This window comes from Leptonotus elevatus, chromosome 2 (assembly GCF_054856555.1).
Source record: "Leptonotus elevatus isolate MCC_2025b chromosome 2, RoL_Lele_1.0, whole genome shotgun sequence".
NCBI classification, from domain to species: domain Eukaryota; kingdom Metazoa; phylum Chordata; class Actinopteri; order Syngnathiformes; family Syngnathidae; genus Leptonotus; species Leptonotus elevatus.
In genome coordinates, this window is record NC_141240.1 from 5,082,456 (window position 1) to 5,109,743 (window position 27,288).

At 42.4% G+C, this 27,288-nt stretch overlaps 1 protein-coding gene and 1 long non-coding RNA gene across 5 annotated transcripts in view; one reads left to right on the forward strand and one right to left on the reverse strand.

Moving 5' to 3' along the window:
• The window catches only part of LOC147178247 (uncharacterized), a 25,179-nt gene extending 7,483 nt beyond the window's left edge, over positions 1–17,696 (reverse strand). Inside the window, exons 1-2 of the long non-coding RNA XR_015094035.1 lie at positions 17,580–17,696; positions 3,699–3,825 (exon numbers count right to left, since the gene is read on the reverse strand). This is a non-coding gene — a long non-coding RNA (uncharacterized LOC147178247). The remainder of the gene's footprint in view (positions 1–3,698; positions 3,826–17,579) is intronic.
• atp11a (ATPase phospholipid transporting 11A) overlaps positions 1–25,872 on the forward strand; it is a 56,443-nt gene extending 30,571 nt beyond the window's left edge. Inside the window, exons 2-34 of one of the 4 annotated variants that reach the window (XR_015094033.1) lie at positions 176–298; positions 1,227–1,316; positions 2,750–2,830; positions 2,904–3,011; positions 3,721–3,849; positions 3,955–4,058; positions 4,163–4,210; positions 6,444–6,508; positions 6,617–6,698; positions 9,628–9,778; positions 9,891–10,088; positions 10,170–10,283; positions 10,383–10,442; positions 11,036–11,202; positions 11,321–11,392; positions 11,515–11,588; positions 11,674–11,777; positions 11,866–12,047; positions 13,399–13,647; positions 13,738–13,915; positions 15,780–15,882; positions 15,961–16,106; positions 16,190–16,249; positions 16,327–16,454; positions 16,995–17,130; positions 17,624–17,647; positions 20,524–20,589; positions 20,663–20,766; positions 20,851–21,016; positions 21,134–21,172; positions 21,899–22,002; positions 23,745–23,872; positions 24,497–25,872. Coding sequence is in view for 2 of the 4 variants with exons in the window: in XM_086067927.1 (XP_085924053.1) it covers positions 176–298; positions 1,227–1,316; positions 2,750–2,830; positions 2,904–3,011; positions 3,721–3,849; positions 3,955–4,058; positions 4,163–4,210; positions 6,444–6,508; positions 6,617–6,698; positions 9,628–9,778; positions 9,891–10,088; positions 10,170–10,283; positions 10,383–10,442; positions 11,036–11,202; positions 11,321–11,392; positions 11,515–11,588; positions 11,674–11,777; positions 11,866–12,047; positions 13,399–13,647; positions 13,738–13,915; positions 15,780–15,882; positions 15,961–16,106; positions 16,190–16,249; positions 16,327–16,454; positions 16,995–17,130; positions 17,624–17,647; positions 20,524–20,589; positions 20,663–20,766; positions 20,851–21,016; positions 23,745–24,026 (3,594 nt within the window). In the remaining 2 variants the exon portion in view is untranslated. Of the gene's footprint in view, positions 1–175; positions 299–1,226; positions 1,317–2,749; positions 2,831–2,903; positions 3,012–3,720; positions 3,850–3,954; positions 4,059–4,162; positions 4,211–6,443; positions 6,509–6,616; positions 6,699–9,627; positions 9,779–9,890; positions 10,089–10,169; positions 10,284–10,382; positions 10,443–11,035; positions 11,203–11,320; positions 11,393–11,514; positions 11,589–11,673; positions 11,778–11,865; positions 12,048–13,398; positions 13,648–13,737; positions 13,916–15,779; positions 15,883–15,960; positions 16,107–16,189; positions 16,250–16,326; positions 16,455–16,994; positions 17,131–17,623; positions 17,648–20,523; positions 20,590–20,662; positions 20,767–20,850; positions 21,017–21,133; positions 21,173–21,657; positions 21,748–21,898; positions 22,003–23,744 lie in introns of all 4 variants that reach the window. The other 3 variants (XR_015094034.1, XM_086067927.1, XM_086067928.1) reach the window with 3 other exon arrangements.
• The last annotated feature ends 1,416 nt before the right edge of the window (positions 25,873–27,288 follow it).

A 27,288-nucleotide genomic window follows, 5' to 3' on the forward strand; every position in this document is an offset into this window, starting at 1 on the left:
ATTCACTCCTCTTGACTATTTGTCGGAAATATGTTGGGTGTCAAGTGACATGCTGCTGTTGAAATTGAAAGTTCAGCTTCAATGTGGGCCAATCAAAATAATAATAATATTTACTAATAAAGCTTCTTTGAATGGATTGTACAGCCTGTATGAGTTATGATCAATTCCTCTGCAGTGTGTCGGTGAGGAGAACTGGGTGGACAGCAGGACAGTCTACATTGGACACAAGGAGCCTCCTCCAGGAACGGAAGCCTTCATACAGCAAAGATTCCCAGACAACCGGATAGTGTCCTCAAAGGTCAGTCAAAGCACATGATAACCAGTCACACGGGCCCTGATTTATTAAGATCAAATAGTGATCAATTTGTCTGCTTCCTTAAGCAAATTGCATGCACTGTTGGTGGGTTTGCTGCGTATGACCTACGTAGATTGCATTCTTTTAATAAGAGCTGTGGAGACTTCTGTATTCAAGAGATTTAGCATTTTAGGTTCAGTAGCGCTGATGAATTTAAGCATGGAAAATTTTGAAGAGCACCAGAGGCGCAAAATGAAGTTTGAAGTGATGGCATCCATTTTGACCAGGCACTGCTAATAATACAAGAAAACATATTTGACATACAGCATAGTAAAAAATCAGTTGGGTATGCATATGAGAGTTTTTATAAAAACGTATGTAAAATATCAGGATACATTATCACCTTGAAGGCCGTGTATCAAGACACATGTGCATCGCGACACATTTCGTATCGTGATATGCATCGAGAGGTTGTTTGCAATACCCAACCCTAATTGCTGCTCGTAATAAGGCATGACTACTTGTGACTGGCTCCTCGTCAACCCATTAATTTTTTTCATTCATAACTTCCACATTGCCTAATTGACAAGCACACATTTTTGTTTCTGATATTTGAAAAACATTTCCCACTCGACTGACGTTTTGCCTGCACCTTCGCCTCGCCCACTGATCTATATATATTACTGGATAGCCAATACCCCATACAACGCCTGTGCAAGCCGTTGAAGCCACTGGGAGGCCATCTTACTCCTCCCATCTCACGAGCAGACTACTGTATAAACTGTACATATACGTACAGATTAGACATATATATATATATATATATATATATATATATATATATATATATATATATATATATATTATTATTATTATTATTATTTGCAAACACTTACAGATGCATAAACTGACTACTGTTCTGTGTTCCCAGTACACATTTTGGAACTTCATCCCCAAAAATATGTTTGAGCAGTTCCGAAGAGTTGCCAACTTCTACTTTCTCATCATATTTCTGGTTCAGGTAAAACACAACTTCCTTTAAAACATACTTCCCAATGATACAATTTGGAATAGTAAGCCCTGATCAGAGATGGAATTCACCTATTAGATGTATAGGTGTGTGATGGTCTTAGCTGCATCCTCTGTGAAAATCAGGGGTCACCAGCTCCGGTGCCCGAGCGCACCTATCCAGCATGTTTTGGACGTTTGCCACTTCCATCCAACACACCAGATTCATATTATTAGCTCATCGGCAAGCTCTGCAGAAGCCTGATAATGATCCTGATCATTTAAATCAGGTGTTTTGGAGGAGGGAAACACCCGGAACATGCTGGGTAGGTGCCCTCGAGGACTGGAGTTGGTGACCCTGAGTGTAAATTGTGTGACATCATACTAGTGTGTCACTAGAGCCGCATTTCCACCGCAGGAACTTTGGGGTAAATTTACGGGGGGCCAGGCCCGTATGTGCGCGTCTAAACTGCAGGAGCCTTCCCAACCGGGCCACATTTACAGGAACTTACGGGGACGAGTGGAGGTCCTACTCAAGGGTTGATACTCCACCGGCCTGATAAACTCCCGATCGAGCTTTCGTGCTGATTGGCTAAAAATTATTTAGTATGAAAAATTATCTTACCTTAATGCGTGACGATGATGCATTCTTGGCTTTAAATCTCTTCCACCCAAACAATTCTCTTAATAATCCTTAATCTTAATAAGACTATTTTCGTTCCACTCTACTGTTAGCCTTTTCAAATTCTTCATCTAAACGCCGTCTCCTCTCACTCAAACCATCCATCCATGCCAAGTACATAAAATAAAAAGTAGAGAAAAACAGCAACCATCTAAAGTTTTTCTATTTCCTCGTTGTGATTTTCATCTCGCGTGCTTGGATGACGTCACGGGAGAAACCGCCGCATGGCGTTTACGTGTGGATCGAAACTCGTGACGCCGCGAAATGGGTCGTACTTCGCAGTGGAGACACAGCCTCAAGCGGGCCAGCTGAGAGGACAGTTCCTGTGAAAGTTCCTACCCTCCTCCCCATACCCGAACGTCCAGCGGTGGAAACGCAATTTAGGATTATGTAAGATTCAGTCACATAAACAGGTCAGGAATATTACAAAATAAACAATCAATGACACTGTAAATCACTTAATGCAGTATTTAATATTTTACCTTCTTGGCATGTGGTTGCAATTACATGAAAAAGTCCAGCTTTTGATAGCATGTACCCTTTTGGTACTTTAGGCATTGCACCGTTCGGGTTGGCACATCATTAGAATGGTTTACATACTCGTATTGATTTGGATCGTATTGGATTTTTGTACCCTTGGAATTTGAGAAAATTGTGTACTGTAGGAAACTGTAGTAAATGGCACTGCTTGTCGCAAATGGGCTCATTTCATTGATGTATCCTGTTTCAAAGCTGGAAAACATCTTTACATTCTGTTTCTTTAGTTGATCATTGACACGCCCACCAGTCCAGTCACTAGTGGACTGCCACTCTTCTTTGTCATCACAGTTACGGCGATCAAACAGGTGAGAGCCCAAGTTCTGATATCATGCCATGTCACTTGTCATCATCCACCACAGGATGCTCTCTGTTTTTCAGGGTTACGAGGACTGGCTGAGACACAAAGCTGACAAAGCTGTCAACAAGTGTCCCGTCCACGTGCTGCAACATGGAAAAGTCGCCCACAAGCAGAGTTGCAAGTTGCGGGTATGTTTGTGTGTGTGCTGATCAATCACTCAAACCCTGAACAGCATGTTGTATTGCCTCATACCAAACCAAGGCTTCACCCCCTGATTCATATTTACAGGGGGGTACAAAAGTATGTAAAAAAGTTGGGAAAGTTGTACCGAGGTTTTTATTATTTACCTTCTTTATTACCCCATTAAAAAAACTACACAATAAGTGTATAGGTTGATGAGGGCCAGATAAATGACCATTATGCTAAACCTAGTAGGACACCCGCCATTTTGACTTTATTTTGGAATTGGGCACATATTTTGGTCATATTTGAACAAACTCCTCCTAGAGAACTTCAAACTTTGGGTGTTTCATCTAACTTTAAGATGAAGTTATTGACAGCTTTTTATCCCTTCACACGCTGTTGCCGTGGCAATGCGCAGTTTGCAGAGAAAATCATGCTGTTCTTGAGGGTCTCAACCGAAATGAAAAAACAAAAAATTTTGCACACACATCAGACCTGGCAATTTAAAAAAATATTTTATAGGTTATTGTCCTATGTGCTAGTACCCCGACGTGGCCAGAGTTGCAATGCTGTTTTTTTATTGATTAAAAAAATTTATACCTACTTTTGCATCCCCTTGTATGTGTGTCTCAGGTTTTGGGTAAAATATGCACTCACTCAGTTACATTGCAAATGAATGACAGATGACGTACCCCTTTACTTGATTTGCCTCAGGTGGGAGACATAGTCTATGTGAAGGAAGATGAATCATTCCCCTGCGACCTCATCCTGTTGTCCTCTTCCCGGGATGATGGAACCTGCTATGTCACCACAGCCAGTCTGGATGGTGAAAGCAGTCACAAGGTGCGTGAGCGTTTGTTATTATGCTGGACAGTTACTTGACACAGCTCGCCTGTTTCCTGTCAGTTTGGCTCTCTCAAAAATGTTCTGTATTTCCTGCACCTTCAGACATACTACGCAGTTCAGGACACCAAAGCATACAACGCCGAGGAGGAAGTGGACACAATCCATGCTACCATCGAATGTGAACAACCACAGCCAGACCTGTACAAGTCAGTGAAATCTGCTCTCGCATGCACCAGCTGTGAACTCTCAAATAATTTATTTATTTATTTACATATTTCTTCCTGTTTTTCTTGTTGTTTTTTCCTACTAGGTTTGTTGGTCGCATCAACATTTACATGAACAATGAGCCAGTGGCGAGGTAATATTATCATGTTTATCTTCATATACTGGGTTCATTTGTGTTGTCACTTTTTATTAGGGATGCCTGATACCACTTTTTTTTTAGACCGATACCGATACTCAAATCGTCAGCACTCACCAATACCGATACCAAGTGCTGATACCATTAGTACTTGTGATTAGGGATGCACAATAATGCTATTTTCAAACGATAAACCAATAATTTAGAAAGTGCCGATGTCGATAACTGATAAGTAAGCCAATAATTGTTTGCAAAATTAACTTGAATACAAATATACTTTCGCGTTCTACTATAGGTCTAACATGTACAAATACATTGAAACATTGTATAAAGTACCATGAAGCTGAATTTTATTGATCTCCCTGCTTCAAAGATGACCAGTAACTCATTCATAGTTGGCCAAAACAAAACAGTCATGTTTTAAAAAAGCAACAAAAAACTGCCAGGGTAACATTTTGGGGAGACACAGTAAACAATTCCCCCATTGGCGACTGCCATGTCGCCATGATGCATCTTCTGTGAACACGAGGTCGCGTGCATTATGACGTCACAAATATCCAACACTGAAATAGGCGAGGGGAGGGTTTGAGGAGTTGGGCACAACTTAAGCCACAAACACAACAGATTGACCAATGTGGCATGTCTATTATGATCAGCGAACTTCTTTATTATCTGGTTTATCTGTATGACACCAAATTGGTTGATAATTGCCGATAATTATCGGCAGATTTCTTGATTATCTGGTTTATCTGTTTGACGTCAAATTGGTTGATAATTGCCGATAATTATCGGCCACCGATATTATTGTGCATCCCTACTTGTGATACATAAAATTTCCCCAAAAAACAATGACAGATCATATTTTTTTTAATGACATATATATCCCCACTACAGCAAATTTCCTTAAAATTGAATGAAATTAATGGCAAGGATATTTTTTCAATTTGCTCATAAAAGTAATTTTGCAAAGAGCACACAATAAAATGAATTTCCCAAAAATCAATGAATAAAATGAAACAAATAATCCAGTGGCAAGAAAAAAAGTCCCAATCAAAATATGTGGTTGTACAACTTATTTTTAAGGAATACAGTGAAGTGCAAACAATTCAATTCAATACAATAGGGCTTCAAGTAATTTAGTAATATCTGCCATGTTAAGAATTTCTCAAGCTGTTTAGTGTGTGATGTTTAATTCTATCTTGTTTTGAAATCCATGCTTTTAATTTGGAAGGCTGTTCTGTATTTCCGTTTTTTGTTTCACATTCTCCGTTCATTACAAATATAATGTAGTATGTATAACAGCTATAATTGGCATCTGCTAGGGTCGTAAACGGCACTGTTCTATTTTTAGCACCGCAGCTCAACGATGTTAACGAGGCAATTAAGCACGCAGCAAACATAAACGAGGCAATTAAACACTGGAAGTTACGTTAGCTACAAACATATATGAACCACAGATATAGGTGATATTACTCACAACAAGAGTACTTGTTCTCAGAAATCCACACAGAGGCCATGTACACACATAGCAGGGTATTTTTTTAAACAGATATTTCCCTCCTCTTAGTGTAGAAAAAAAGTGTCCACGCCACCATGTTTGTAGAAAAACAAACTTCCACAGCTAACCACATTAATGCGTTTTTAAGTACGTTCATAGCAATTCCAAACCTTAAGCTGGCAACAGTTGCCCAAATCCTATCCAATCACAGTATGCCTCCATCTGGCCACGCCACTTCCACAAATAAGCGAAGTGCGCATCTCGGCAGCGCGTTGCATTATGGGTAGGCCGGCTGGTAGCCAGCTACCATCTTCTCATTGAAAACTAGTCTATCAGGGGAAGCACTGATTCGGACCATTTCAACCGTTGGAAAGTTGATGTTTTTATTGAATCTATTTTAAACATGAATAGCATGTCGCTACTGACTACCCTCTGCTGGGACATGACAGTTAAGCCTTTTTTAAGTGCTTATTATTTGATTGAATGTGTGCACTTCACCGGGAGTTGGACCGAGGACACAACACCAGGATGCGATCAAGAGATAGGTAGGAGCTTTCTTCACTGAAGGAGTCAATTGGGGCTAAAAGCAGGTTCTTAAATGACTGTCTCCATTTGTTTGGTTACACGTACGTCCGCTAGCAAGCTTCGGTTTCCCTATATATTATCTTGTATGTCCTTTATAGAGTCCTCAATTCATGTTCTGGAAAATGCAAAAATAATTGCTGTTCACAGGCCACTAGGATCAGAAAACCTGCTTCTCAGAGGAGCCACATTGAAGAACACAGATTACATTTATGGTATAATAGAACAAGATTTCAGAATGTTGTTTGTTGTGATGTTGTTTGTAAATGCTCCCTAAAGGAGATTCTCATCGGACAAATATTTTTGTCGCTCCTTTATTGTAGCAGTTGCCATCTACACTGGGATGGAAACAAAGATGGCTCTCAACTACCAGTCCAAGTCTCAGAAACGCTCTGCAGTAGAAAAGTAAGCTTTTTGTTACCTTCCCATACATTTAAACTTCGACAACTACTAGATTTTGGAATCTAGATAAGAATTTAAAAAAAGTTCAACCTCTAGCATGTTCTTTAGCGGAATGTGTTCTATCGATCCATGCATTTTCTATACCGCCTATCCCTAGGGTTGAAGTTGAGTTGGAGACTATCGCAGTTGATTTTGTCAGACCCCCTGGACTGGTCACATATTGACAAACAACCTAAGGAAAATTTTAAGTATTTAATTAAAGGAGAAGTCAACACGGACTGTCCATAACGAACACCATGTTCAATCACAAGGGTGTCCATATGTGCACTTTGCACCAGGACACCCTAGGCCGCATGTGTTGGAGACTCGGGTGAAGAGAGGGGCGGAGCTGTCAACTAATCACCACCTGGTGGTGTGTTGGCTCCGATGGCGGGGTAAGATGCTGGTCCGACTTCGCAGACCCAAACGTATTGTGAGGGTCTGCTGGGAACGTCTGGCAGAATCCCCTGTCAGAAAGAGTTTCAACACCCACCTCCAGCAGAACTTCTCCCTTGTCCTGGTGGACACCAGCGGTAAGGGATGCCGTCAATCTGAAGACGGAGTGCTATTGGGCCTTTTAGGCCTGTGGGACTCTGGAGGCAGCTCACAGGTACCGGCTGGCTAAGCAAAATGCAGCTTCGGCGGTCGCTGAGGCAAAAACTCAGACATGGGAGGAGTTCGGTGAGGCCCTGGAAAATTACTTCCGGACAGCTTCAAAGAAATTCTGGTCCACCATCCGGCGTCTCGGGAGAGGAAAGCAGTGCACCATTAATACTGTGTATAGTGGAGATGGGGTGCTGCTGACCTCGACTCGGGATGTCGTGAATCAGTGGGGAGAATACTTCGAAGACCACCTCAATTCCACCAACACGTCTTCCTTTGAGGAAGCAGGGTCTGGGGACCCTGAGGTTGGCTCTATCTATCTATCTCTGGGGTCGAAGTCACTGAGGTGGTTGGAAAGCTCCTCTGTGGCTAGGCCCCGGGGGTGGATGAGATCCGCCCGGAGTTCCTAAGAGCTCTGGATGTTGTGGAGCTGTCGTGGTTGACACGGTTGACATCAGGGACAGTGCCTCTGGATTGGCAGACCGGGGTGGGGGTTCCGGAGGGTGTGTTCCAATTACACTCCTCAGCCTCCCTGGTAAGGTCTATTCAGGGGTGCTGGAGAGGAGGGTCCGTCGGGAAGTCGAATCTTGGATTCAAGAGGAGCAGTGTGGTTTGTGTCCCGGCCGTGGAACAGTGGACCAGCTCTACACCCTCGGCAAGATCCTCGAGGGTGCATGGGAGTTCGCCCAACCAGTCCACATGTGCTTTGTGGACTTGGAGAAGACATTTGACCATGTCCCTCGGGAAGTCTTGTGAGGGGTGCTTCGGGTCCGCATTGCCGGCAGTAAGTCAAATTTGTTTCCAGTGAGGGTTGGACTCCGCCAAGGTTGCCCTTTGTCACCGATTCTGTTCATAACTTTTATGGACAGAATTTCTAGGCGCAGCCAAGGCGATGAAGGGGTCCGGTTTGGTGGCCTCAACATTGCATCTCTGCTTTTTGCAGATGATGTGGTGCTGTTGGCTTCTTCAAGCCGTGATCTCCAACTCTCGCTGGAGCGGTTCGCAGCCGAGTGTGAAGCGGTTGGGATGAAAACCAGCACCTCCAGATCCGAGACCATGGTCCTCAGTCGGAAAAGGGTGGAGTGCCATCTCCGGGTCGGGGGTGAGATCCTGCACCAAGTGGAAGAGTTCAAGTAGCTTGGGGCCTTGTTTACGAGTAGTTGGAGCGAGAGATTGACAGGCGGATCGGTGTAGCATCTGCAGTGATGCAGACTCTGTATCCGTCCGTTGTGGTAAAGAAGGAGCTGAGACGAAAAGCAAAGCTCTCGATTTAACGGTCGATCTTTGGGTCGTGACCGAAAGAACAAGATCCCGGATACAAGTGGCCAAAATTAGTTTCCTCCGCAGGGTATCCGGGCTCATCCCTTAGAGATAGGGTGAGAAGCTTGATCATCCGGGAGCGAGCCGCTACTCCTGCACGTTGAGAGGAACCAGTTGAGGTGGCTCGGGAATCTGGTTCGGATGCCTCCTGGACGCCTCCCTGGAGAGGTGTTCCGGGCATGTCCCACCGACGGGAGGCCCTGGGGACGACCCAGGACACGCTGGAGAGACTATGTCTCTCGGCTGCCTGAGAACGCTCGTCAGAAGAGCTGGTTGAAGTGGCTGCGGAGAGGGAAGTCTGGGCTTCCCTGCTAAAGCTGCTGCCCCCGCGACCCAACCCCGGATAAGCGGTAGATGATGGATGGAGGCACCCAAACATGTTGACAATAATATGTTCTATGCAGCCCCACTTGTCTAAATATGGTATTCTGGTTAATATTGTGTTAGTGAAATATGAGTTAAGCAGCAAAATCCAGCCGTTTTTATTCATATCAGTGGGCAGCAATTTTGCCACTTGCTGTCGACTGAAGATGACATCAATGCTGCTCAGGTCTCAGGCAACGACCAATCACAGCTCACCTGTTTTCTTAAGCTTTGCTGTGATTGGTTGTTACCTGATACCTGAGCAACATTGATGTCTTCTTCAGCTGACAGCAAGTGGCAAAATAGCTGCCCCCGAGATGGATAAATATGGCTGCATTTTGCTTCATAACTCTTATTCCACAAATGTAATATTAATCAGAATGTCATGACTAGACTAGTGAGGTCACATATAACATATTATTGTCAACAAATGTTAAAGGTTGACTTCCACCTTAACCTTTGTTAGCACGTTTTGGCAACGTGAAAAGAAACCCACTAGCATGGGGAAACATGCAAACACCACACTCCAAACCTCAGAACTGTTAAGTTTACACCAGCTTCAATATCCAGAGCATGTGTGGGTATTTAACACCTTTTGTATTGGCAGGTCAATGAACGCCTATTTGGTGGTCTACCTATGCATTCTCATCAGCAAGGCCTTTATCAACACGGTGCTAAAATATGCGTGGCAGGCTGATCCTATCCGAGACGAACCCTGGTATGATCAGAGAACTGAGACAGAGAGGGAGAGACACATTGTGAGTCTGTTAATTGCAGCATTTTATGATGCTTGTTACTTAATTGCATTTTTTCAACAATGCGTACTCTTTGTTGTGTAGAGCTTCTCACAGTCTCCTCTTGCCTCCACAGGTGATCAGGGCCTTCACAGACTTCCTGGCCTTCATGGTCCTATTCAACTACATCATTCCTGTTTCTATGTACGTCACCGTGGAGATGCAGAAGTTCCTGGGCTCCTATTTCATTATGTGGGATGATGACATGTTTGACAAGGAGCTTGGAGAGAGAGCAGTGGTCAACACATCAGATCTGAATGAAGAGCTGGGACAGGTTCCACAATATCTTCCCCTTTGTCAAATCATTCGTTTAGGTGCCCTGTTGTTAGATTTAGCCGTTTATTCTTCTCTCCAGGTGGAGTATGTGTTTACTGATAAGACAGGGACGCTCACAGAGAACAACATGGAGTTCATCGAGTGCTGTGTGGATGGTCACATTTATGTCGCCCAAGCTATCTGTAACGGACAGGTAATATTAAAACTTTTTCAATTCAAAGAATTGGGAAATAAATGTCAGCGTCCCTTACATCCTCCATTGGGTATCTCCTCATTTATTTCATGTTTTTAGGTGATGCCTGGGGCAGATAGCATGGATATGATTGACACATCACCAGGTCCTGAGGCCAGGGTGAGTGAGGCTACATGCCGAGTGTTTTTTTTTTTACAGTGTTTGTGTAGGGACGCAACGGTTTCAGATTTTAGTGCACGATTATAGAAAAAGAAAAAAATGCTGTTTTACAGTTATTCTTATAGAAAAAAAACAAGTGGATGGAAAAAAAATATCTTTTTGTTTCATCTTTCAATTTCTTTCCATTTCAATCTTACTTACAGGTGAAATGTTTGTCCACAGCCTTTAAACTGGCGGTTTGTGCAGTTTACCACTACACATGTAGGCCTTTTGCAGCCAACTGCATATGCCAAGATGCATTTCTTGGGAGTCCTGAGATGGTGGCCCCGCGGCTTTAAAAGTCTCGGCCTATGGCCTATTCAGTAAGGCTAAGCCCTGTGTGGAAATAGAAGAGCTAAAAACTATGCCGCATGGCGCATGGCGCATTTTGCGCTGCATGTGAGTTTAAACTGACGGACTGTTGTAATTGGAAATAACCGGTTGCGGTTATATAATCCTGATGTTTAAAAACCACTGTTAATCGTAAAACCGGTTATTAACTGCACCTCTACTTGTTTAAGTGAGAGTAACTGTGTTTGCTCTCAATGCAACAGGAGCGTGAGGAGCTGTTTTTCCGTGCGCTGTGCTTATGCCACACTGTGCAAGTGAAAGAGGAGGAGACTATAGACGGCATCAAGCACGGCATCCACCACGGCAAGTCCACTTCTTTCTACATCTCGTCATCCCCGGATGAGGTGGCACTCGTGGAGGGCATGAAGAGGTGCATTACAAGCGCACGCACACCTAAATCATTCAGTCATAAATATTATGCAACCTTGCATAAAGACTCTTATTATACAATATAATATGTCTGTTGTAATATTTTCATTGTGCTGAAGGCTTGGCTTCACGTATCTAAGACTCAAGGACAGTCACATGGAGATCTTGAACAGAGAGGAGGAGATTGAGAGGTTAGTATCCATCCTTGAAACTTTTTTTTTAAATTATTGATCCCTTTGCTGCAGAGGATTATTAATCTACATATTTTAAATGGTTGATTGGATGCCACATTGTTGTCTTTCCTCCCAATCAGGTTTGAACTCCTGGAAGTTCTGACCTTTGACTCAGTCAGACGAAGGATGAGCGTGATTGTCAGAGCCAGCACTGGTAATATGTCTATTCTGTTTGGGTTACTCATCTTATTTATTTTCCGTTATATATTTCTTTATTGTTTATGTGCCCATGTGTGAAGGTGAGCTGTACCTATTCTGCAAAGGAGCAGACTCGTCTATCTTCCCAAGGGTTATATCAGGCAAGGTGGATCAAGTCAGAGCTCGGGTAGAGCACAACGCAGTGGTGAGACCACCCACAGATACACATACAAAGACATACCGCACTGGATTTCCTTCTGCATTCATTACGCATCAACTGAATCTCTCCCAAGGAGGGTCTTAGGACACTCTGTGTTGCCTATCGGCCTCTCAGTCCAGCACAGTACCAAGAGGTGTGCCTGCTGTTGAGTCGAGCCAAGTTGGCACTGCAGGACAGGGACAAACAGCTGGCGGAGGCATACGACATCATTGAGAAAGATCTCATCCTGCTGGGAGCCACCGCTGTGGAAGACAGGTAGATGGCAGCATCCATTTTGGTCTCATCTAACTCACTTGGGATGGCGTATCGGTTACTTTCACCCTGAGCTTTCTGTGTGGAGTTTGCGTGCTCTCTCCGTGCTTTTGTGAGTTTCTCTCCAGGTTCTCAGGCTTCCTCATCCAATCCCAAAGCAAGCATGCTAGGTTAAATTTAAGACTCTAAATTGCCTACAGGCATTGACTGGTGACCAGTGTTGGGTAGATCAGGTCAATTAATTATTAAATTAATAATTATTAATCAATTAAACTAATAATCAATTGATTATATTTATATTAATTGTAGGAGAAAATTTAATATTTAAATTAAATAAAGCAAAGAGAAATGGTCTTAAACGAAGTGATGGAATTTCCTAATAAGTCAAAACATGGGACCAAAAGTCATCCTAATTGCTAAACCCAATTGGATGCACCATTTTGTACAATCTGGTAAACATTTGCAAAGTTGCACTTGCAGATGGTCTGAGTTTTGGCCCAAGACGTGGACAGCAGTTCCTGGGTTGTATGTAAGCCAGTTTGTTGAAGAAAAGATAGAAAAAAAGTTCCGTTCGGGAGAAAGTTCATCAAGATGGGAAGAACCCTCATGGCTCGGTTTGCGGTCGCAATCCTTCAGGAGTCAATCTGCTGGCTGCAGAGGGCCCTTTTTGTTCCGGCTTTAGAGCACCTTTGTTGGCACCACCCTGCGATCCTTTGAGCCTGGCAGAGACAACAGCGTGTTTCTCTGTGAAGGTAGTGTGAGCGCCGCACAGTGATGGAAAATGAAAATGAGTGAGGTGATGGTCTCAGCTTTCCCACCATTAAAAACGGGGGGAAATGCTGGGGCGCCAGCCATATGCTGGCTTCTGTGGCAAGCAGCCGGGCGTGAAGCCTGTCTTTTTATAGGTGGCTACTGCTAGCGGCGGGTGGAAAATTACCAGCTTGGAGAGAATTTTGTGAAGAATCATTAGGTTGAATATTTGATCCCATCTTTGACAAGATTCTAAGGTTAAGATTTAATCAATGCAAACATGGAGGAAGAAGAAATCCCTTCGCGAAAGTTACAACCGGCCGATAATCATTACACCAGTCTACAATGTAGTGTGACTTCAGGTCATTTGTAAGCCTAAACTGGATAGGCAGCATAAAATGGATGAATGGATGGTATTCGTGTCTAGGAGTTCTCTCTCCCATCATCCCAAAGCATCATGCATGCTACTGCCTTAACGACTCACTCGATGCAATTGGTAGTTCATGCCAAGACATTGTTAGCTAAGAGAGCATTGCAGGTCAGTTTGTACGTTGCATAGTGAGGCAGAGAAAACATTGTTTGGCCCTTCTTTTTTTTCTTACAGACTGCAAGAAAAAGCGGCAGACACCATTGAGTCTCTGCACAAGGCAGGTATGAAGGTGTGGGTGCTGACCGGTGACAAGATGGAGACGGCAGCTGCCACTTGCTACGCCAGCAAGCTTTTCCACCGCAACACGCAGATCCTGGAGCTGACCACCAAGCGGACAGAAGAACAGAGCCTTCACGATGTCCTGTTTGATCTGAGCAGAACGGTCCTCAGGCAGCACGGTGGCATGAGCAGGGACATTTCTGGGTGTGTTTTCATGTTTTGAATCATGTCAGCAGCTAAAAGTCGTGTAGTTGTTGCGCAGCGTGTGATCTTGCAGGTCTTGTGGTTGTGCAGTTTATCAGGTGACTACATGGACTATGGCCTCATCATCGACGGAGCAACCCTCTCAACAGTGATGAAGCCTGGCCAGGAGGAATCCAACTCAGGGAACTACAAAGAGATTTTCCTCGAAATTTGCCGCAACTGCAGTGCCGTACTCTGCTGTCGAATGGCACCGCTTCAGAAAGCGCAGGTGCAAAAGTAACCTGAGCCCAGAGATGGGGACTTGCAACTCGGATTCGTGAGAGACTTGAGTGACTATTTTTTGAGAATTGCAACTCGACTTAGACTCGTCCACTAACGACTCTAGACTTGACTCTCTTCTGGGACTTTACAAGTCTCTAAGGTGTTGCTTGCTCTCATTTTCTCTCATTACTCCAAACCCAATGTCATCTGTCTGTTTGTCTGTCTGTCTCTGTTTCTCTTTCTCTGTCTCTGTTTGTCTGTCTCTCTCTGTTTGTCTGTCTGCCTCTCCGTTTCTCTCTCTATCTCTCTCTCTCCCCGTCTGTCTGTCAGTCTGTCTGTTTCTCTCTCTCTCTCTCTCTCTCTCTCTCTCTCTCTCTCTCTCTCTCTCTCAGCGAATTCACTGAAAATGCGCAAAACGGACATGCGACTTATGCCTGTTTCCATCTGTTCTTCTTTTGCAAATATTGAGAGGGGACTACGCCGCTGTAAGTGGCAGTATACACCATAGAGATGGGATTCACCAGTAATTTAAAAGAAGAAGAAGAACAGGAAGCGACTGTGCCGTGCGATGACGTCGTATGAATTTGCTTTTGTAATTCTTAATAAAATGTAGCGTTTCTTCGCTGTTTTACATCTGAAATAGCATTAATATTCCCGTCTTTATCCATCCATCCATTTTCTTAACCGCTTATTCCTCACAAGGGTAGCTTGGGTGCTGGAGCCTATCCCAGCTGGCTTCGGGCAGTAAGCCGGGTACACCCCGAACTGGTTGCCAGCCAATCCAGGACACACAGAGATTAACAACCATCCACACTCACAATCACACCGAGGGACAATTTAGAGTGTTCAATCAACCTGCTGTGCATGTTTTTGGAATGTGGGAGGAAACTGGAGTACCCGGAGAAAACCCACACAGGCACAGGAAGAACATGCAAACTCCACCCCGGAAGGCCGAAGCCCGGACTCGATTTCACGTCCGCTGCACTGGGAGGCGGACGTGCTAACTAGTCAGCCACCGTGCCGCCATTCGCTTCTTTAATCAATTCCTAATTTCTGTTTTGTCGTCTGCCAAAACATACCTTGCTTTATTGTCCGCCATTGCTTTGGGACGACAAACGTACGTGTGACATAATATCCGGTCTTGTCAGCGTATATCCGCAAAATCTGTTTCTATAGCTCAAATACACATTTTCCTTTTTTTTTTATACGCTTCAAAATCTACCCCCTCCAAGCGTAAAAGCTTTTTTTTGTGAATTTTGGGCCCTTTTCTCGAATTTCTAGCGCAAGGTTTATTTTTGCATTTCTTGAAAATTCTAATAAAAGTAGGTGGATGGAAACACCACTACAGTCTCTCTTTCTATTTCTTTGTCTCTAATTGACTCTAAAGTCCAATGTTAATGACATAGAGTAGACAAATGCAACAACAAACGATCACCAGCATGACACACTTGGAGCAACAGACTTCTGCAATGCTGCCGTTTGTCGTAGTCTTTGCTTTTAAAGATTTTATCCAGCGACACGACAACAGACAATTTAAATACAAAGTGTGTAGAGTTCAAATTACCATTGCAAAGACGATGACCTCTAACTTTATTTGAAAACACACCCAGATAGGTGAGTCAGGGTGCTAACTGCTAAGCTCGACCAAGAGGGCAGACTTGGACCTGTGGTCAGGGACTTGAGACTCGAATTGCACTTGGGAACTTAAAGACTTCGACTTGGACTTGTGGGCCAAAAGATGTGAGTCTTGACTTAGACTTGTGCCCATCACTGTCTCAGCCTCTGAATCTGATGATGTTCTAAAATAGGAGAGTAAAGATTGCTGCTTTTCACACATATGGTTCACCTTACTTGGATTTTGATCTTTCTAGATTGTGAAGCTGATCAAGACCTCCAAGGAGCATCCAATCACACTTGCCATTGGAGATGGTGCCAATGATGTCAGCATGATCCTTGAAGCTCATGTTGGCATAGGTTAACACATTTTTTTCACACTTTACACTTGCAAGTATTTAAAGTTTAAGGGACAAAATAGCTTTCTTTGTCCCTCAGGTATCATGGGTAAAGAGGGACGTCAGGCAGTGAGGAACAGTGACTATGCCATCCCAAAATTCAAACACCTCAAGAAGATTCTACTTGTCCATGGACACTATTACTACATACGCATCTCTGAACTTGTACAGTACTTCTTTTACAAGGTACAGTCACCTACAGTGTGGATTGTGTTTTGTTTTCAAGCAAAGTGCAGATGACCGACCATGTTTATGCTTCCTTCCCACAGAATGTCTGCTTCATCTTTCCGCAGTTCTTATACCAGTTCTTCTGTGGTTTCTCACAACAGGTTAAGATGCGGTCACACAAACACAGCAAATCACAAAAAGACATGAAACATATCATTGTGTCTCTCCTCATCCTTAGCCACTCTATGATACAGCCTACTTGACTCTATACAACATCAGCTTCACTTCGCTGCCCATTCTGGTCTATAGTCTCATCGAGCAGCACATCAACATGGAAATCCTAAAGAAGGACCCATCTTTGTACAGGTTGACCATAGCTGACTCACTTCCTTCTCTATAGATTAGTCATAAGGATGACTGGGGTCATCTGACATGGGCATTTTATGAGTGACTCCAACACACTGCTGAAGTTACACATCCAAAAACACTCAACCAGCAACAGATAGTTGTCTGTCGTTTCAGAAGTAATTGGACAATGTAAAATAGTTTTATATACGCCACCATAATGAATTAACAGAACCAAAATGTCACTTTTAGGCCACTGAATGTGAACATTCTATGCATAATAATACCATTTTTTTGTTGGACAGCTGAAAGTCTCCACTTCAATTTCACTTGTTTTATTTGAAATTCATTGTTTAAACATGGGGGGAAAGAAACATGTTCCAAAGTTGGACAGAACATTGGTAGGAAAACAAATCTCCAATGTCTTTACTAAATCAAAAGTAACTCCCTCAGATGATCTCATAACATCCTGATCTGTAGCTACTCCAAAAAGAGACTAATGAAATATTGATAAGTGGATGTGTTATTGCTCAACATCATGGTTTATCCTTACCTCCACAGAGACATTGCCAAGAACTCATTACTGCGGTGGCCCATCTTCATATACTGGACTGTCTTAGGTGCATATGACGCCATTGTGATGTTCTTTGGAGCTTACTTCCTGTTTGACAACACCACCTTTACCAGCAATGGACAGGTAGCGCCAATGTGTCCACAACAACACTCTTGCTAAGTCTATTTCACAAGTCACAGTTGGGGTAACCATAACAATTAACCAAAAGAAACAAGCAGAACAAAAATAGGCTCAGGTGAGGAAATAATAGCAAGTAGTACGAAGTTATGCACAAACAATTTGAGTCAGTTGTCTAACTAGTTTAATTTTGCTTTCGTCGGGCACAATGATCAGCTGCAGATCTATTGTCGTGCCAGATGGGTGTTAGATATCAGAGAACATTAAGACTGTCTGCTCAAATGTCACCACCATCAGTCTGCCGCCTTTCATTCTTGGCTGTTGTTACTGTCCTAAAACTTTCTCAGCTTCTGGATTATTTTTCTTTGCATCAGTTTCTTTTTTCTCCAGCTGCCAAACTGTTGTTCAGTTGATATGATTTTCTTTTTCTGGCCTTCGTTTTTCTCTCTTCTTACCTTTGTGTTGCCTTTTCTTTATGCTTCTCTTTTCCTCCTACCAGCTAATGACAACCAACACACAGATGGTAAGCCTGTCCATGTTTGACTGTCACCACTCCAGATCCCCAGTTTGACCCGTCACATTGCCTCATACAGAACAACTCACCTCTCATCTCATGTCCCTCTCTTGATGCTTGCTGTAGACACACCAGCTGTTGGCTAGTATCATATTCGCTCATGCCCATGTTTACTCCTATTCCAAACCTCTCTTGCACAATTTGTGTGCACTCTCAGAAAAAATAAGTACTGTAGTAGTACATTTTTGTTTTCCAAGTTACAATTTTTTGTGATGTAACCTGTAGGGTTCACAGTTGAACCCCTAAGGTACATACACTGTAGTACATTTTATAGTTAGAAAAGGAACACAAACGATCCAAACGGTTGTAAGGTTACAAACAAATACTAGGCTTATGAGAATGCCTTTCCAAAGAACCCAGTATTGTATGAAATGCAATTTAAAGAAATAAGAGTAGTAATCTAGCTCATTGATGGGAAACATATTGCACTATTTTAATCAAATATCTTGTGAAAAAAAAGGTGCTTGTGGGTAGTAATTACACAAAACGACCAGCAGGTGGCAGCATAGTATAAAAGATCAGCCAGGGCCATGTTGCAACAAGCTCTTTTTGACACTGTTTTCAACAGAATTAATAATGATGAAACTTAGCTATATTCTAATGCTAATTCTAATGCCAATTGCTGCAAAACATAGACAGATACAAAAACAAAAATTCCTGATGAAAGAAGAGACTCTGATCGTTCTTTAGGTAAGTTCCATGTTTTATAGCAATAGAACACAATATTCTGTGGACCTTGCAAAATCTGTCAAAATCCAGTAAAACAGTCGGGAGCGAAGGAGGTTGCTTCAGTGAAAATGGCTAGGAGTGAATGTGTTAAGTTTCACATTGTTAACATGAAACTGTGTGCGAGCAAAACATTAAAATGAGTTACAGTAATGCCAAGATAAAGTACTCATGGTCGAGTGCTACACCAAAACATGCGATTGCGAACTTCTTGGTACATACATGATGGACCCTTCACCATCTTCTGTATGTCGGCAGGGTCGTCATTAGCTTGGTTTACTTTTCTAATGGAGATGAAGAGGTGAAAGTGCTACAAACTGGCACCCAAAATCTACGTTTGCTATTCATATTCATGTTAACAAGCGAGTACCGAATTAACTTGAATCAGATACTTGTACTTTTCCCAAAGAATGCTTGCTAGTCCAGCAAGTGAAAAATCCAATTTGATCAAACTGAATAGTGAACTTTAACTTAGCGCTTTATCTATACTATACGATGTCCAAAGTATAAACGACCTTCGTATGCTGCTGTGGCGAAGTAACAAAGACAAAGGCGCTGATACACTGCCTAGCTGGGCTTAATTGACTGACTGCGTGACACGCAAACGCGCATTGTGCTCGAACATAGCGCGCTTTCACGCATGTGCACCCCCCACGAACATATGTCATACTGAGACGTGAGCGCTGCCACCCAAACATTTCTCTGACAATACGCGGGACAATAAGCTGTGACCTATTCTGACGCGAATCCAACAATACTGATTTGTCGTTAATTTTTAACCAGTTCGCATCTCACCGCCAATTTGTGCACAGTCCTAATTTATATGAATTACGTAATTACAGGTTAAAACTGATGAACTGATGAGGTGTGGAAGGGGGATCATTTTTATCATGTTGCCCATTCCTGGTCTAGACAGTAACAGTTTGCCTGCAAATGGTACAAATTGTAAATGTCCTAATATGTACCCTGCTTAAAGGGTACAATGGATGTACCCTAGAGGTACAAAGGTGCAATATTTTTTTTTCTGACAGTGTATGTGTGTGATAGAGGAACACAAAGCAATGTGATTAGGCATTTGGCTGTGTCAATGTGAAGATATTGTTTGTCTGCGTCCATTTTTTTAACGAAAGATGTGGAGAAGCTACTCTGTAAGTACTGTGTGAGGATTTGTTGTTGTTGTTGTTGTTGTTGTTAACGTACAGGAAAGTGAAGTGTTTGAAAGGTTACTTGGCACTTTGGGAATTTGTTGTTTATGTTGTATTCTATCCATTAATGGCCATTAGCTATTATGACCTTGGTGGGAGAATTAAAATTGATTCACCTGGCAAAAAGTTTTCTTACTTTGTGCAGAACCCAACAGTCATAAGCAAAAAAGCAGAGTCCTACTCACTCAAGGGGTCCAGGGATAGATTATTTTCCGTTTGGAACCCAATACTGACATACTTGAATGGCCTTAAAACCAATTTCCTACTTGATAAAAAATAGCAGCCAAGTTTGTTGCGTCATCTTTTATACTCCATAAGTAATATTAGGGTAGTTCATATTTTTCTTACTTCCAAGTGCACATTAAAATAATTGTATTATGTTTTCAGTTTCAGTTTATTTCCAGTTTCTTTAGTATAACTGTGTGGCTCCTAAAGTTCTCGGGGTGGGGAGTTGGGCAGAATAAGTTGTTACTGCAGAATTAGCTTTATAAAATAAAAGAAGGCATTATGTTAAATGTATTCCCGCATATTTGGGTATGTGTGTAAAGAAAACATTGTAAATGTTCATGCTTGTGTGATGTAAATGCTCAATAAAAACGAATTATATATATTAAAAAAGCAGAGTCCAGGCCATGGTTCTGTAGCTTATTTAATTACCCAAAACTGCATTAACGTGACAACTGCATACTTTACATAATTTTTACAACACCTGTTGTCCCTCCCTTTGCTTCATGTTGCTGTTCACCATCTGTTTGATTGATTGACTCGTGTTGATTTTGTGAACACATTCCTCACATATAGAATGTTTGTATGTTACTCTACAATGTTTGTTTTGTACAATTAAAATGATTTATGACTTGGAGAAACAAGAATAACAGGTTTTTTTTCCTGCAGATGTTTGGAAACTGGACCTTTGGGACGCTGGTTTTTACGGTGCTGGTCTTCACAGTTACATTCAAGGTACACAAATGCACAAACAAGTGCACACACGCACGCTCACATACATTGAGATGACTGTTGTGTCTGCTTCCAGTTGGCCTTAGATACACATTACTGGACCTGGATCAACCACTTTGTCATATGGGGCTCGCTTATCTTCTTTGTGGTGTTCTCTCTGCTGTGGGGAGGAATCATCTGGTAAGCTTAGTTTGTATATCTGTAATGATGAGCTGTTCTCTCTGATAAACTCGCTGTCGCGACTTGTGTCGTCGTGTCCCGCAGGCCCTTCCTCAACTACCAAAGGATGTACTATGTATTCATGCAGATGTTGTCCAGTGGCCCTGCCTGGCTTAGCATAGTACTGCTGGTTACAGCCAGTCTTCTGCCAGATGTGCTTAAGAAGGTCATTTGGAGGACACTGTGGCCCACTACAACTGAACAAATACAGGTAAGCGCTTCACGTTCGCCCAACTTACCAGATTTGCGTCCAGCATTATTCGTGTCATTTAAAAGTTGGTAAGATTGTGACAGTGTGGTGTCTTAACTGGTGACTGTGGGTCAGCAGATGTACGCAGGACTCGGATATGTTCCTGCTCTTGTGAATGTAAGTCAGTGAGCCTCTCTGTGTGCGTTTACATACTTTTTTTTCTTCTTTTATTTTGTAACTTCATTTCAGACTAGTGTAATAGAATTTGTGTTTGCACAGAGGCGTGATGGAGATTTGGATCTGAAAGTGTTGATTTTCAACTGTTTTCTGAATATTGTCTCAATCCTTTCAGCCTGTAGTGCATTCATCAGCCAGTTAGAAATGTTGTCTGACTGACTGCGGCATCCATATTATGATCTGTGATCTAAACTTTCTCATTTCCCTTTACTTGTAGAGCTCTAACAATCAACATGATTGATCCTAAAAAAATTCTCTCACTCTTCCCTTCAGTTTTAATAACTATCACTTTCAATACTGTACATCTTTTTATAGCTCTGACTGATGTTGTGAGCTTTAACTTTCTGCCCTACCCTTCTTTTCCTCACCATCCTCTGACTTCCTGGTTCCTCCGTCCCCCTACTGCGATTCTGCTCCCCTGTCAGATGAAACGTCGATGCCTTGCCTCTCAGCCTTCCACCATCTTTATGCTGTCTCAGACCTCCAGCAGAATCAGTTTCTAACCCTACCCTGAGGTGACCCGTCCGCTGCCTTTCGTTTCAGCCCCGCCTACACTTCCTCTTTCCGGCTGCATTCCTTTTAATGTGTTCATTTGCATGAAACTCAAGTCATGTCTCGATTCACCTACGAAGAGAAAAAAATGTTTGTGTGTGTCCGTGTATGCAGCATGTGACAGATAATAGAGCTTATGACGAGGCCGAAGCCTGCCTGAGTTCTGACTCCTTGCCAGCTGGGCTAGCTGTCACACAAGCCTAGAGGGCTTCAGCATGGTAAAGCTTACCTTTGCGCGCGTGCGTGCGGGTGTGTTGTTCTAATAAAAGGGGGCATTCGACAACAATGAACAATGCCTCAGGTGGTTGTGCATGTGTGTGGGCTGCTTGGGTGGTTTAATGATTGGATCTGTGGGGCCCTCTGGTGACTGAGTGCATTCTTTCTACCAAACAAATCCATGGCGCTGAACATTCATATTTCTAATTGCATGGTTTGGTTGTTCATAAAGAAGCTACAAAAGTAGGGATGTAACGGTATCCAAACGTCACGAGACGACATTATCACAATATGAACATCACGATACCATGATTATCACAATATTGTGGGGAGATTGCCGATATGAAAGAGCTCACGAATACTATATTAAAAACTCACAATATTGTGAAAAAATAAAATAATAATTATATAAAAAAATAATAATAATTAAGCCCATATTGAAGAACAAACATCACAATTTTGTGTTTTTGTACATAATAATGAAAGTGACAAAGAAATACGCTTGGCCAGTCGTTTCATTGTATTGTGTTACTATTGGCTCAGCGGGGCAAAGTATCATGGTCTATGTGTCAAGAAGGCAAAGTTTGGTGGACAAAAAAAGGGCTTTAATTACTATGAAACAAAAGCGAACTCCAAATGGCAAGAGAAAACAAAACGTGGGGAGGACAACAAGGCAAAAACCAGTAGCATGGCGGGAGGAAAATGACAATGACCCGACACAGACAAAGGGGAGACAGGAGACTAAATTTACACACGCTAATGACACAACAAGACACACCTGGGGCAAGACACAAGTGGCTGAGGGCACTGATTGGTTGACACGAGGAAGGGCAGGATTACACTTAACAAGACCAAGGGAGGCACACAAGGAAAAACAGAACCCAAACATGACACTACATAGTTCGCAATGCTGCGTTTGGCTAAATCGGGTGAAAAGTCATGTTTTTTGACGGAGACGTTGCAAAATATTTGTTGATATGACTGGTTCATGGGAGTGGTAACCGCTGAAGTAATGTCCGGTTAGAACATTGTTTTGTCCATGTCAGCAATAATCAGACCAGGTTTCGTCTAAATTGGACTGTTTTATTTGCTTGTGTGTGATCTCTGTAGAACAAAACAATACACATAAAAAAAACATGAACAATGGCATGTAAATGTATCATCGATACCATGCTAATTAGCTGAGGTCAAAATAGTTCAAATAGTACAGGTAACATTAACTTCAATATACAATGACTAACAACACTTAATATGGAGGCATGTCCTTGCCAGTACATGCACACATTGTGAATCAAGTCAATTTGTGGAGTAAATCAAACATGTTATGTGCCCCCCTCATCTGGCGATTAGAGTGAATCTTAAACTGTAAGTGACCAAAACATGCCGAATTAAAATTAAACTGCACTAATAAACTTACTATAAGAGAGTGCTGGAACTGCACAAATGGAAAACAACCTGTCCGCTTTTCAAATCGAACCATGACAACGACAATATTGTGGCAATTTTAATATCGCGATATCGCCATTATCGTTACATCCCTATATAAAAGTAAACACAACATCCCCATTGAACAATCAGAGTAAAACATCAAGTGCTGCTCATTCAGGCATTTAGTTGGAAGCATGCTTCAAAAGATAAAGGAATCTCTTCTGAAAATCAGAATTCAACTGGGATGTTAGTGTAACTCCTACACAGCCTTCCATAATTGTATGCCCCCCTCTCTCTCTTTTTGATACTCACACAGGATGCTGATAAACTATACAAGGGTCAGCTTTCGGAGTTCACCCCCCTGTCATCTATCCATGCCACTCCCAAAGCCGGCAGTCACCGTCGAGGTTCCGGCAACCACAGGAACACATCTAAACCTACAAGGTCTGAACCTTTTACCAAGAAAGCCATGTTGACGCGCTGGCAAAGGCCACCAGACTATTGCACCTTCGCTCCCCTGCTGAGATTCACTGATGTCAACCGTACCTCGAAGCAGGGCCACGCCTTCAGTGGGGCAGGGCCGGAGACCTCGGTCTAATTTTATAATTGCCATAAAACAACAGTTTTGTGAGCAGAACAAATTGAATTCTCTACAGATGGACCAGAATCTCCTAAGTTGAGCTATGCTAATTTAATGATGTCACTACACTGGGATGCCAGAACATGTTGCAAATAGCAGGTATGTGTTGAAAGTGACCTTCATGACTGTTCCCAAGCACGACACAAAGTATTGTGGGATGACTACGAAGAGGACTACATTCCGAAAAGGGCTCAGTGTCACAACTTCGCAGCTTGACGTTATCGCTGGAATCATGGCCCTTTAGTTCTGAAGTGCAATTGGATTGTTGGGATGTATTTTGTATTATAATGGGTTAATCAACCACTTTCATCTATGCAGACCGAAATTGTGATGATGATGACCACGAGATCTCCTCTAGCCCCTATGAACTGAGCAAGCATCTCCTGCTTCCTTCTTTCTCACTGTCTGTGTGCTCTGTGTCTTTATAGGACTAACTGGTCCTGCCTGCGTGCAAACACATTGTCCCGAAACACTTCATAGGATACACTGCAACAGTGTAAGAAGGGTGTCTTAAGAGGGCTGAGGGACCAGAGGTGGCAAATCCAGGTCCAGAAAGTAAAAACCCTGCCACAGCTTTAGCCATTGGGGGGCTAAAGCCAAATGGACTTGATTTGCCATCTCTGGAGGTGGCAAATCCAGGTCCAGAAAGTAAAAACCCTTCCACTGTTTTGCTTTAGTCATTCATGCTAGCTAGCTACCTAGCTCCCTAGCAGGTAAACGAGCACCATGGGTGCTAAAGCTTTAGCTAGGGCTAAAGCCAAATGGTGACAGGGTTTTTACTTTCTGAATCTGGATTTGCCACCTCTGGAGCCTGAGGCCCGCGTGTTTACACTTGTAGGCTTATCTCATCTAGCTAGCGCCTAGCATTATAGACATTACAGTATGTTTGTGTTTTGCTCGTGTACACTAGACATTAGAATAGCATGTATGCTGCCAGCACTTTACCCATCACCCTTTAGTTGTGGCCCTTTTTCTAAGGAATCTTCTGCTAGCAGTGGTAGTTGCGCGACTCTTTGCTAGCTGTCTCGTTGCCTTCAATATTATAAATGTGTATCAAATATCCGTATGTGTATCAAATATCCAATTGCCACATGTCCATTTCAACTGCCTCCTTTCCTGTCTTCTTTCTTTCCCTTTCTCCTTTGCACTATCCTCCAGTCATTGTCTGTGTGGCAATGACGATGCCGATGTGGTCCAGCCCACATGACCACCAGCTTCACTTTGTCAGATCCTCATCTTCACGTGTTGCTGCCGCTCCAGTACATGAATAGAAGAAGTAGAAGAAATGTTACTCTCTACTTGTTGTCTCAGAACCAAAGCCTTGTCGCTGCTTGGGATCTTTGTAGCTGCTTCCTCTTAGGTGCCTTGTGTAGCTGACATCTCTGCGACGCAGAGTGCATGTGGGTGCATCACCGAGCAGGTGAATGTAATTATAAGCATCTCACTCCCAACAGCACTGGAAACCAATCAAAGAACAAACTGCACAACATGTTTGACCACTTGCATATAAGTTCATTCTTTGTATGTATGTTTTTTATGTTTTATATGCTGCACATGGAGGAAGACTTATTTAAATGCTGTCAACCAATGTTACAAACTGTGACTTTATTTTTAACTGATGTATTTCTTACATGAGCATCTCTATTTGGACTTGTGTTGCTGTTTGCTTATGACAGAAGCAGTTCATGTACTTTTGTATCTAATTTTGTCATGTACCTCTAGTTCCGCTGTGGTACTTCAACTATTTTACTATCTGGCGACAGTATTGATTTGACACCAATAAAGTGGTTTGGGATGGACGAAACACTTGCCTGTGTGCCCTTGGGATACCTGACACTGCAGAAAATGCTATTAAAGCCTCCAAAGCCATTTACGTGGATTTGGGGGTCAAACTGCACCAATTGAGCTTGACCTAACTCTCTTGACCTGCCAAAGCCATCCAAACTGACAGCTTTCAACTAGACCGTTCAATTTTACACGTTAAAAAGTGTCCTGTGTTTCTCATTGCATACAGTATATAAAAATAAACGTTGACTCAAACACAGACTTAGGTTAATAAATGTTCTGTTATTTTGTGTACAATTTTGGGGTCTTTTTTTTTTTTTTTGCCTGTTTTTAATGGTTGTATGTATGCCAACCATGTACGTAGCTATGGGAAACAGTACATTTGCTTCAAAAAACTAAAACCCACAATGGGGCTAAAGTCATATGTGTTATTTTTTCTTTCAGAGCAATACCGTCATTTGTCACACAAAATAAACAACTTAATTTATCTTCTTTTCATTCCCTTGTAGATGTTGCGCTTTTCTGCTGCAATTCTCCCGTTCTCCACTGAGGGGCAGCACAGTAGTACTGTAAGCCAAAGGGTTTTACCCAGAATTTCTCTTCTATAGATAACCGATTTCAAGCGACGTACAACTACATCACACACTATTATTATGTACTATACTGTTATGTCCTAAAGTGTAAAAAGAGATTTTACCATACATCCTCTCTTTCTTGCTGGGAGCCGTGAAGAAGGTCACTGTTGAGAGGTGGACAGTGGGCCTTAAGTCCTACAGAAGTGATGACTGGAAAACCCCCAGCAAATCTGTCATGGCATTGTCAACAACCAACCAATTAATGCTGAACTGTTTTACTCAATTGGCTGCAACCTGCAAAAAAAAGTGTGAGATTCCTTCTGAAGAGAAATGCTGAACACACGTTTATTATTACGCTATGTGGATGCGTTTTCACCTGAATACTAGCGGTGGAGGTGGGGTGGGGTATCCTCTATCCACATGTTTATCTGGATCTGCACCAAAATGTGCCATGCCCTCTATCTGAAAAGTTGGTGGTAATTATGTATTTTTGTTGTTTGTTTTAAACCTACTAATAATGTGATATAGGTAAAGAATACATAATATTAATTGGCAGTGCCAATGGTGTTTAAAATCTATGAATTAGCTGTACAATTATGCTAGTGTTGCATGAGTTTGTTTTCTTTCAGATTTCAGAACCATCGTGACCTTGCTTGAAAAAAAAAAAAGAGTTGAAGCCGCAGGGAAAAACTCAAGTCTGATTATTCTTTTGAATGTTTGTTTTTTAAGTTTAAATTCAACAAGGTTAAAATGTCTCCTTTATTGTTTGGCAGGATCCTCAGCCTTGGTAACTCCTCTCAAGGGAAATTGTGCAGAAACGCGCACCCCCTCCCCATCTCTTCAAGATTGTCTTGTCTTCA